This window comes from Rhinichthys klamathensis, unplaced genomic scaffold (genome assembly GCF_029890125.1).
Source record: "Rhinichthys klamathensis goyatoka isolate OS25496 unplaced genomic scaffold, OSU_Roscu_1.1 h1tg001037l_1, whole genome shotgun sequence".
NCBI lineage: Eukaryota > Metazoa > Chordata > Actinopteri > Cypriniformes > Leuciscidae > Rhinichthys > Rhinichthys klamathensis.
The window spans coordinates 49,399-62,251 of NW_026607316.1; the positions used below are offsets into that span (position 1 = coordinate 49,399).

At 38.8% G+C, this 12,853-nt stretch overlaps 1 protein-coding gene across 1 annotated transcript in view; it reads right to left on the minus strand.

Annotated features, from left to right (window-relative positions):
• adamts15a (ADAM metallopeptidase with thrombospondin type 1 motif, 15a) overlaps window positions 1-11,578 on the minus strand; it is a 31,046-nt gene extending 19,468 nt beyond the window's left edge. The window contains exon 1 of the mRNA XM_056244638.1: window positions 10,388-11,578. Coding sequence (XP_056100613.1) covers window positions 10,388-11,323 — 936 coding nt within the window. The 5' untranslated portion in view covers window positions 11,324-11,578. The remainder of the gene's footprint in view (window positions 1-10,387) is intronic.
• Between the last annotated feature and the right edge of the window lie 1,275 nt (window positions 11,579-12,853).

The window sequence follows — 12,853 nt, forward strand, 5'->3', positions numbered from 1 at the left end:
TAGTGATAATAAAAAGAAGAAGAAAAACTTCCGGGCAGCACTGATATGCAGGTAAATGTAACTGAAGAATCACACTAGTATAATGAAAAGGAAAGTGAGTGAAAATTAAGAAATAGTTAGCTAGAGGAATGTGCTTTTGATTGACGTGGACATATTTCAGATACCCCAAATATCTCTTATTTTTATTGTTGTAAAATACAATATCTCAGTCCAAAGGAATTTCCAACTGACCTATATTGTGTTATATGAATTTTCTCAAAATATCTGGTGAGTCCTACTGACTAAACATCATAATAGCAGGTTTGCTGGTCAACCTTATCCCATGGTGCAACACCCTATACCAACTCCCAAAAAAGGACTAACACTGACTGCGGTCATAACCTTAGCATTAAAAGTAGAGTTTCTTTCTGGCTACAACACGCTTAAAGGGAACAGAAGCTTCACCACATTCAAAAGAGACTGTTTATTCAACTCCTTTAACGCTCAGCTTTTGCTCTGATAGCTTTGACCACAAATTAAATTGCATTGTCTAAGCTGAAGTCACAAATCAGTGTGAGCAACAACTCATATATTTATACATAAACATAAAAATTGTTAGTCATTTAGTTGAAGTCCAAGACAGCTTATAAGGACAGGGGGTTTCTTCTGGTCTCTCTCATTTTTTGTTTTTTTATATGACCTAGTTCTCACATCTTCTCTACATTTCTTGATGTATGAGAATCCAGCTGCTAACTCCCAATGATCATCATGGGGCTAATCATAAACAAAGTCCCCTGAATCTTTTTAGACCTTCTGACGATAGCTGCCTCACTCAAACATTCAACAGGTCAAAGAACTTCCCTGTAGTCAGGCATCTGCCAGAAATATAGTGGTTGGGAGTGTATTCTTCAGTCATAATTTTGTGTAATAACTAATCTGTGAGACAGAGAGTCAGGGATAGCTGCAGGTCATAATGGGCGTGCAAAAAGGTACACAATGCTACAACAGAAACTAAACCCTAACAATACCCCACACCCTAACAGGCTGCTTTCACAACCAATTGTAAAAACCTTTCGGCATGCCCCCTAACTTTCTGCATGACCTGACTCTACACTCCGGATGAAAATACAGCAGTTGGGGGGAAAAATGCAGCCTATTATTACATGAAGGCAACATGGCCTCTTCCCACAAATGCATGTAACAGGAAAGGTGTGACCTCTTTTTCTAAATCATTCTATTCTCCACTACCTCAACACCAGCTGTTCTATGCACAAGGGTTTTTAACTTCACATTAGTGATTAAATTAGCCACTCTGCTCTAGTTACAAGTATACACAAACAATCTGAAAGCAGATGGTTTTCTGATTGGATTACTAAAGAACATGAACAATTGTAGTTGTTCACAATTATGGTGTTAAGGTCATTATTTTGGTCATATGTAGTCCACAGACTGCTATACACAATCTATTACAAACAAACATTCAGGGAAAAATAAGTTTAAGTACAGTGGAAATATGAAACATCTGATTAAAAATTAGAAACACTGTAGGCCAGATCCCTGTTCTGAAAAACTTGTACTTGTGTGACCTGGATCTAAAATCTGTTTGGACTGCTGGTTGAAATATGAAGAAAAGAGCAAATGAGGTGAGGTTTAGTTTTTTACATGCAATATTTGTCAGAAACCATTTAAGATATTATCTGATCAGTTTCATGTTACACCATTGAGTTATACCCTCAGTTCAGACTCCAAATGCCCGATAATATTAAATAAGGTATGGGCCTTTTCACTGGATTCTAGCCATCTGCCTGTGCCAGGTGGAGGAAACAAAATCTTTTTCAGGTCCTGGTTAAGCTAATGGTCCAGACTCCAGTGCTCTCACAATGTTAGATAAGCAGTGAGAGCAGAGACTTCCAAGTCATTTCAAGTAACTTATCTATCCACTGTTTTTTATCCATCCTCTATGTTTGGCCAGAAATCTCTTTATCCCTAGCAAAACAGGGGGGAGGGAGGGGACAGCTCTCCACAAGCAGTGCTGACCCAATTGGCATCCAACATTGCAAACATACGACTTTCATTATGCCTTTATAAAATCCAAACTGTTCCATATGTGCATTTCTCTCTCTTTTCCCTCTCTCACTAACTCTTGCCTTCCTTCTCACTTTCTATCTAGATCATTGTTGTACTTTCTCTGATAAACTATTTAACTCTACCCCTGCAGGGCGATAGTGGTTATATGGTTAGCAACCCAAGTAGATGTACACTTCCAGCAGAGTGTCTGTGCAAACAAGCGCATAATTAAATACAGGCCACATAGCAATCAAATTGAATTGCTTCAAAATTACAAAATTGAGATGATTTTTCTAATGATTGCAAGAGTGTATTTCCCAATTATTATTTGAGGTATTTAATTTTCGCCATCTTGTTGTTGTTTCATTTTGTTCCAAATTCTCAACTGCCCAAAAACCTCAATAAAAGAGTTTCTCTTGAATCGTACCATGTGACGAACTTGAGAACAGACTGCAAAAAACAAGCTCACATGGCAGTCAACAAGCTCCAAGCTAGTAATCATTTTCAAACCAAATATGTTGTTATATAAAAATAGGAGATGGGCCTATGTAGCCCAAGGCTGTTGGTTACTTTGAGTTTGCCAACTAAGGAACATAGCTGAATAGGATAGGACATAGGATTGTGCAAATGTTTGATGCTGGTAACTTTAGCAATGAAAGCCTTAAGGGACCATGCATTATTATTTTTTATTTCTTGTTTTTTCATGATCTCAACATAACAAAAGTTGTTTTCTCATGATCTCGACCTAATTTTCTTGTGACCTCGACAACAAAAGTTTTCTCATGATCTCAACTTAATTTTCTCATGATCTTTAACATAAAAGTTGTTTTCTTGTGATCTCAATATATAAAAAAAACTTAATTATAACTGATATTAGACATTTGATAAACATTCAATCTTTTCTTTAGTGTTAAATGACGCAGAGAACAAATTTGAGCAAACAAGCTGAATTTCATGAGTTTAATGAATTTATGATGCTCTGGAGGCTGCAAATTCTCAGCTGTGATATTAATGTTGCCCAGTAGAAGGAGCCACAGGATAATACATATTTTAAGCCTTAAAAGATATAAAAAGTTTATATCAAATGCATAGATCTTGTACATTTGCATCTTAAAATATGTCAGTGCCATTGTTTTGTTTTAAGATGCACACCAGTATTGTTCTTTTTTTAAGACATGTTTATAAAAGCTACTTAAATGTACTAATTGAGCTAAAGTCTAATCCTGGCTTAATCTAAGCCCTGTCTGTGAAACCAGGCCTACATGTGTAACTTTTATAGACCCCACTAAAGCATTTTGTTTTTCAAGTTGTCAGATATGATTAAAACACTTAAAGGCCCACTGAAGTGCCTTGGAATGCTTTGTATGATGTGTTGACATAATTTGTACTGAAAATGGATGCTAAGGCGGGACATATTGAATGGCTCCTCCCCCTTTTCAAATTAGCCAATAGCATTTAGTTTACCTCACAGACTACAAGTTGTACTTGACAGCACAATGGAAGTGAATCCAAGCGCTGATGATACATTTGATTCATAGTAGAGGTATGAAGAAATTCTAGCCATTTCATTCTTAACCAACAAGTTGGAAAACTGAATAAAACTCGAGCGTATGAGCAACCGAACACACATCTCCAGCCCATATTGCTGCGTCACGTGTCAACGGTCACTTTAGCCAGGTGGTATTTATAGCATAGGGAGTGGGATGCTTTAGATTCTAGAGAGCATTTGATTGGAGATGTGATGAGAAGCTGAAGTCCGCGGTGATGTCATAAAAATCTGTGATCCATTTTAGTGGAAGTGAGAGACTGTAAATTTTGAATGCTTATATCTTCTAAACAAGAATGTTGTCATTGTTTTGGAACACACCACCTTATTCATAACATTAAGGCTAACATACATACTAAAAGCTATAAAACTTACATTTTGATTTCAGGGGGCCTTTAAGTGTTAAACTGCAAGCCTAAGTAATCAGACAGCACATTCTCAAATAACCTGACATTAGCTCAGAAGCACATGAAGCACAGGAATTATTCCATTTACTTTTTCCCTAACATGTTATGTGACAGTTTGTTCGATGTAGTATTTCTGCAATCCAGTACTATTCTTATATTTTCTGCAAACATATTTGGAAAAAAAATGTTGTGTTGTAGAAACTATCCTGCATACTACCTTTTAGAAAAACAATCCAAAGTTATTTAAAAAGTATAATGCATTGGCTATCAGCACAAATCCTTCACTTTCCATTAGTGCCACACATAGTGGACAAATGCCTTTGATGGAGGCTGCATTTAAATGTAAAGAAACTTCAGATGCGCCTTTCTGTCTCCATGATGAACTGTTGAGTCAAACTTTTCAACTGGTTTGCTGTTACCAATTACCCAAATTATACATAACACAAGGATCTATTATTAAAAAACAACAACAGTAATGCTCTACGTGAAATGTCAAGTAGGCTATATGAGTATGCAGATGTTTGTACAAACAAGAATAATTCATTCAGCAAGGTGTGCACTTTGCATAGTGGATGTACAAAAAGCAAACATTATGATGTAAAGTAGATTGAATTGAAAAACTCAAGTAAACATAATATTATTTTCTGGGAGGCTAACAACAGTCATCTGATTCTTTGACACAAGTTATCAAACTTGTGACGCTGTACTTAATGCTATTGCACTAGCTGACAGTATACTAGTTGCCTCAAGGTCCTAAAACTGTAACTGCCTCCTTAAAGGACAAGTTCGGTATTTTACACTTAAAGCCCTGTTTTAAGATCGTTTCTGATGAAATAGAACGGTTAAGATTGAAATTTGGACACATGCTGCTGGCCCGAGAATTTTCGGTTTCTGTGGTTGCACAGTTCTGTGGTTGTGGTCCAAGTCGGACAAAAACTACGATAAAACCTGTTGGAAAGCATATTTTGCAGCGATTTTTGTGTGAGCATTTAATCAGAAACTATCTTAAAACAGGGCTTGAAGTGTAAAATACTGAACTTGTCCTTTAACAACACGTGTACACTGTAAACTGTAGTTCATGTGCTGAAGTTGCATGTAAAGTTTTGTAAATCCATCTTATGTCACTATTGTAATGGTTACATTTCATGTTGCCATAGCATGACTCTCAGTCTCCTGCAACAGTGGCCTAGTTACATATCTTTCTCTGGTTTTTATTAAACATGAACTGTTGTAATTTTTCATGGCTGGCCAACAATGACTCATTTTGAGACTTTTCTTGTTTCTTGCAACAAATGTACTTCTTAAAAAAAAAACATACTCGCTGCCATAATATTTAATTGGTGAATAAAAATACCTACAATAATCCACTGCTGGTTTTGATGCCACTACATTATTTGACAGAACGATGTACTTGAAACGGAATTTTTTTTCCCCGTCTGTACAGATGACAATACGTTATCGAAAGGATTCCTGTTCACACGGATCCGTGAAAAATACTAAAAATGCTGTATTATGCATGCCAGGCAAGTAGTTGGCAATGTCACTTTGTAAAGAAAGACTACGCGTCTGCGCACATATGCATTTAAATGCGCGTGCCTAGACTAAACACAATACGCATGTGCATGCCGTCGCTGTTTTCACAGATTCGCGTTTTTGAAGTTTACACAGAGATGTTTGCAGTATACTTTTCAAAAACTTGCCCTTTGAAGCCAGTTTCAAAGTTTGTGTTCTCAGGCCACCAGAACGCTGTTGTCGTGTGAACAGCCAGAACGCATAAAACATTTTCTGTTTTCCTTTGAAAACTGTGTCGTTTAAACGGCCTCATAATTAATAAATTAATAACTGATTTTTACAATTAGTCTATTAGAAATGAATCAATGCTGAACTTACTTAAGCTAGACAATGACACTGCTGTACAGCCAAAACAATCTTTGGTGCATGAATTTCCTGTTATCACTGTAAAGCTGCTTTGAAACAATCTGTATTGTAAAAAGCGCTGTATAAATAAAGGTGACTTAAAGGTGACTTGACAGAAAATTTGGTCACAACAGAACAGGGTGGATAAAAAGATAGGCCTATGTCATTTGCAGAGGTGTAAAGTCCAGGGGTCAGAAAGTTAAACTCCTGCCATATGTTTATTCCACCCATGAACTGATTTCACTAATTAGTTCTATCTACTGGCTGAAAAACTGTGCTAATTAGCACATCCAGGTGATTGGAACAAAATACTGAGGAGGACTTTTACTCTCTGAACCTGGACTTTACACCTCTGGTCTTTTGATTTCCAGGCTGCAGCTGCTATTCGAGCTCTGCAGCACCCTAGATGCAGTGTCCACATAGGTTTTCTCTCTTTTCAGATTCTCCTCATTAAATGCTAGTAATAAGAAACAGACTGAAAGGGGGTGGGAGGAGAAAGAGGGGTAAAGATCACTCACAGCTGCGACTGTGGTTAGGGGAAGCTCCCCTCGAAACTGGACACTTCCCATTAGTGTATCTCCCAAAGTCCTGTATGAAACTCCCTTTAACTCTTTTGTATACATTGGCCTTGTTGAAATGAACAGCTTAAAGAAATAGTTCTGTCCATTTGACTTTCTTTTGTCTATAGAACACACACACACACACACACACACACACACACACACACACACACACACACACACACACACACACACACACACACACACACACACACACACAAGTAAATAATGTACTGGTAACACTTATCCATTCAAGAAAATGCACTTTAAAACTTTAAAAAGGATGCAAAAGAACCATAATTACATTCAATGTCTCCTGAAGTTATTATAGTTTTGTGGGTGGAAAAGTCCAAAATGTAAGTTCTTATCTTCATTAATTCAAGATCTGGATCAGACGAGTTCTTGATCAAATCAATTGAAAACCTGCTCTGTAGACCTGATCAACTGATTCATTGAAAAGATCTGACTCAAAAAAGTATGATTCATTCACAGTGCTACTTCTCTCATGAACTCTTTCAGAACAGAAAAGTGAATAAGCTATAAGTGAATAGCTTCAGAAGACTTATAAGAAATATATGACCTACTTTTATGATCCTTTTGTGGTCCGTTTTGAAGCTTGAAAGCTCCAGTCCCCATTCATTTTAACGGAATGGAAAATAGCAACTAGCACAAAAATGTCTGGGTTTGCTAATCTCCCTATTTTAGCTCTTTAATACGATGGATTGCCAATGCATTAAGATGTAATCTCCATTTAAATGTCAGGGGAATCTACATTTTTATAGATGCAGTATGTCTATATGTTCAACACATACCCACTATAGTGTTCATCTATCATACATCCCTTCATTCATCTGTCTTTCAATCAATATTTGTCATTTCATTCATATTTCTCTCTGTATTATTTATGCAGACTTACATAATCACAACCTACTCAGGTTGGAAACTTTTTCCTTTATGTAGGTTAGCAGATGTACAAGTCTAGCCCCTCTCCAAATCATCTTGACTCATCCAAGACCATGGAGAAACCCGACAATCTCTCTCTCTCTGTCCACAGGGAGTAATGAACATAATGAGTGGAAGAATGTAGGGAGTAACTGTGCTCTCTTGCTAAAATGCTTCATAAGTTCCCTTTGGAGAAGAAACAATAAAACATGTACTCCTCTTAGAATGATTCACTACAGCTGTCATCCAGACTGCAGACATAACTGGTCTGGATGTCCAGCTCAGGTCATGTGTAACTGCAGCAGATTACCAGAGGATACAATGGTTGCACTCATCTGGCGTATTTGGAGCTGTTTTCACACATACAAGTGTTCCTAAAAAAAACAGCTGACAGCCTAAAATGAGTTCATGTGGGTAAGTAAGGGTGAGTCGGTGCAAAGAAGGAGTTTCTGTGTGAGTAAAAGCACAATCTGACTGACTGGAGACTGAATCCAAAGCTTAGCCATTCCTTAATGTTGCCCTGGTCAATGTCATTAGCCGCATTTCCACTGCCGGGCCAGGGCCGAGCCATGCTAGTGCGTGCCAGAGCCAGTCGCGTTTCCACTGTCACTTCTGGGGATTGATCGGGGCTTACTCGGGGCCAACGGCCAGGATTTCTGGCCCGTCGAATACCTTGGGCCAAAGCGGGCCAGCTCGGGCTAGAGGCGTGGTCAAGGTAAAAGGCGGAGTTTATCGGTGTTATGGAACGTTATGATCTGAAGCAAGATGCACATTTCACTTTTTTTATATCGCGCAAAATAATCGCTACTCGAAATGGTGAATCGCCTGTACTGGTCTGTCGAAGATACCAAAGCTCTTCTGAGCATTTGGGCAGAAGAAAGGGTTCAACGTCAATTTTTTTGACGGCGTGCGAAGAAACGAAGACGTTATAAAATACATCGATGCTGAACTTTCTAAGCTAAGCATTCAGCGAGCAACGCTTCAAGTTCAGGAAAAAAAAAGTTGCGGGCGCAGTATTGTTCAAGGCGATTCAAACGCACAATGGACAAAGCGGAGCTCAGAGAAGGAACTTTCCAAATTCCATGGTTCGACTTGATGGACGGTGTGCTGGGTCACCGTCCCTCTGTTAGTGGCGACTCGCGAGACTATCTGGACACTATTGCAGGCTGCAGCCACGGCCGGTGAGTTAATATACATGCTATCTTCCTAACTTAATAAATAAATAAATTCATAATACCCGCTGAAATGGGTTGGGTTGTATGACGTTTGATCCAGAAAGGCGTGTTAGGGGCGGGGTTTAGGGCAGCGCTGCGGGGCTACTGGCCTGGCAGTGGAAACGCAAGCCCGGTGCTTGAGGCCCGAGGCCACTGGCTTGGCTCGGCTCGCTGTTAGCCCTGGCCCGGCCCTGGCCCGGCAGTGGAAACGCGGCTATTGAAAACAGTTGATAACCTCTGGAAAGAATGGAAACAATGCACTATTTGTGAGGAGAAACGTTTATTCTGCAGTGGGGTTAAATAAGGGCAGGAAGATGTGAAGTTGAAGGAAGTTGATGCTACAGACACTAACAAGCAGAATTTCATCCAGGTTAGGTAACCAATAAAGATTATTATCTTTTAATTTACACGTCATCACAATTTATGCAAAACGGAATAAAGGTTGTTGTTTTATTGCCACTAGTGTTCATTTCAGATGGAAACGGCAGTAAATCGCATATACAGGTAGGTACAGTTTTGGAATTTTGCGACAATGTATAGTGAGCCTATGTTGAAAATTGACAAAAAACAATCGACTATAAAAGGATCATTATATTGGTCAGTATGACTAGCGCACTACATTTCAAATCTTCTGGAGCCATGTGGTAGTTTTGCATTAAAAACAAACTGAAATTTAAAGGAAAAAATCATATGGCTTCAGAACACTTAAAATATAGTGCATGAGTAAGGTCACCTTTATGGTTCCCTTTTGTCATTTTGGAGTTTGACAGCACACTTCCACATTAATTTTGAAAAAGAGTGGCCTAGATATTCGTCACCTTTTGTGTTCCATGAAAGAAAAAGAGTCAGGGGTTTGCAACGACATGAGGGTGAGTACATGATAACAGAACTTTTATCTTTGTGTGAACTATCCCTTTCCCTCCAAATGGACACACTCTTTCCGTTTTCTCCCAAAATAATCTTCTCAGACCTGCTAAGAGTTTAAATGACTTTTAGCTCTGACATAATGTCAATAAGCTCTGACTTTTTGCTCTGACATAATGTCTGACATAATCTGAAGACTTTTTTTAATTTTATTTAGACATTGTACGTCCAGTCTCAAATCAGTTATCATTCCTAAATGCTTTCCAATAAAAATAAGGCTCCAAAAGTACGAGATTAATGAGCAAATTATTTTATCACTCTGCTAATTATGCATATGTGAATTGTATCTCTGCTGATTCATAGCACGCATTCCTACTCACAGTGCGATACAGGGCAGTAGCTCCAAGGCAGGCCTGACCCATGACCTTAAGAACACTTATAAACATGAGGCAACTGCAGGTTAACTAGAGAGGCCACTCTTGTTGCAGCCTGCCCATTACTCTTTGAGACACAAAATATATTTCAAAGTTATAAAGCTTTGTATACCAATATGTGTTCAGATATATAAAAAAAATTAGGTTAGAATAAAAACTTATTCAAGCATTTTATTATTATTATTATTTTTTACAAACAACGCATGATTAAAACACCATATTTATACTTATGCAGTGCACATTTGGACTTAAAAGCTGTGATTACAGTGTTATCATACATCATGTCTAAATTGGGTTGGTTATTGGTTAAGTAAATTGCAGCCGCCTGAGTGGTGTTCAGTTTTGTTTCATGTTGCAAGCCATCTTGATAAAATTACCACAAGATACATTAGCCGGATCATTCTATTCACTGATTCTCATACTGCCCCCTATTGACGAAACGCGTATTACCCCTTACCTGTTTTGTGAATAGGATTGCCGTATCCCAATACTCCTCATGCTTGTCATTGTTTTTGTTCAGCTTCTTCTGCCAGGTGCAGAAATTACGCAGGGTCATCGCCGCGTTCCCGGAAACCTTGGGTCCTTTCTCTTCCTCGTTAATCACCATAAACTTGACAACCACGATGTTGATAGAGTTGAGAATGGTGGGGTGTTTGTAAAGCTTAGCCGCCACAGACATTAAGGTCAGCACGTAATGCTTGAGGTCATCACCGTGGAATTTGGCCATAGATTCATCGGCCACCACTAATGTCTCTACATAACGCGGAATAGAGACGAATCTTTTCGAGCGGTTTTTCAGAACTGACATAGTGATGTTACTCATGTGTTCCTTCATGTGCTTAAACTTCGCCAAAGACTGCGCAACGGTGTGGGTCACATCGCTGTCCACGCCGCACCTTGACGTTGAGTTTCCACTCATATTGGCGTTAGATCTGCGTCTAATGACATGCGCATCCACATTATCCCGGCCAGTGTCGTTAAAAGCCGGCTTGACGAAATATTCCCAGCCATCGTAACCGAATGCGCCCTGCAGCCCCTTGCACAAGCTGAGCGCTGCATAGGAATATGGATCGGAATTCACCTCACCGGCATAAAAACACCGACTCAGATCTTCACTTTGCGCGGAATTATGAGCAGTTGGGTCGACGCGCGTCGAGAAACCGGGAGCAATGAAGCTGGTGTCCGACTGTAATTCGAGTACAAAATCTTGTTCAAATGCACTTATTTTAAATACAACCTTTTGCTCCAACGTGTTGTCTTCTGCACCGACTAAACTGTTCTTGACATGATTCAGTCTGACGGGCACGCAAAACTGACTCTGCATTGAATTCACATTTTCCAATTGAGCATAGAACACGTTAACAAGAAGAACTGACCTTAGCAACAAAAACATGTTTGTGCGCGAGAAAATTGATTGATAAAGCGCAAATTGAGATAGAGTGAGATGTGGATGCAACAATATTCCAGGATGCGGTTGCACTAAAATGTTGCTTTTGCGCGTCCATAAAGTGTGAAATCCGCCGGTCTGTGATCCATCCCTTTCTTGTACCTGTAAACTGAAGCCGCTCCACTTATCTGTCGTCTTTATGTGCGCGCGTCATGTGCAAACATCTAGCGCTTGTCATCAGAAGTTTTTGGGGAGGTGCTCGAGTGCACTCACTGTGAATGTCTCTCGATTTAAGGTGAAGCCTGCAACTACTTGTGGATGTGTGAGCTTTCGCATCATCAGCCTGCAGCACTCCAAGAGCCGGGTTTCCCCTCCCACTTCATTTACAGCATCCAAACAGTCTCGTATGATATGAAGTTCGCAAGGGGAGGACAGCACATGGACTACAGATATATATAGTACTGCAAAGTTCTAAATATATTATATTATGATCATAATTTATTTTTTTAGTCTTAGCTTGTATCTGTTATGGCTACATTTATTTTTATTTCTCTTCCCTTTTCTAAAACCTTGAGTGATATAATCATAATTTAAGGAGAGGTCATGTAGGTAATGGTACCTAAAATATATATTATTTTTCCATAATTTTTATATTATTTTTCCATAAATGTTTGCGTGTGCTTGACCGTTTCCAAACATTTTTGGTATAATACACTGTCAGAAAAAAAATCGGAAAATTAGGGGTACAACAGCTTGTCAGTGGGGCAGTAGGCCTACCCTTAAAGGTACTCCTATCCTTAGGATGCATATTATTGGTAGGCTATACCTTACAGCTGCATTGTACAGTAATATGCACCTTTTGGATAGCTAAGGTACCTTTGGGGTGCTGTTCAGTGACATGCTAAAAATACAATTCCTTGTGTCAGTTCCTGAATTCGAAACCGCATACTTGTATACTAGCCTACTGTACTACTTTTACCATATGTTTCTATGGCAGAAATAGTAAGAGTAGTATGCTAATATACAGTTCTGAATTCAGCATCTGTCATGACTGCTGAATCTAAAAATGGTCAATTTGAAGTACTTGTTCAGTGGACCCATTCACTTATCCACAGGTGTAAGAGCGACATCTTGTGGTGAAACAATTTCAGCACAGTTTAGTAAAAATTAAAAAGCTTTAAACTACTACCAATAATTTCAGAATAACATCTTTCTATTCCAAGCAACCACAACAACAACAACAAAAACAAAAACATTTTAGTACTGGACAATGTTTTGTACCGTAGGATGCCATAGGATCTCTTCTCTTGTTAAATTGTTACCTCCAGTTTCCAACTTTATGCTCCAAATGATACAATGTTGCCCCTTAGCGGTCGTTTTGAAATCAACCTGACAGTAGCCACTGTACGCTGCGCTATCAAAATGAAGACCTCGCTGAAAAACTCACTGTCTGTGTGTTGTGAATAACCTATTAGATGTCCCTCCTCTGATCATTTAAAAAAAAAAGATTTGTCTTTATGTTTTGTTTTTTAGAGG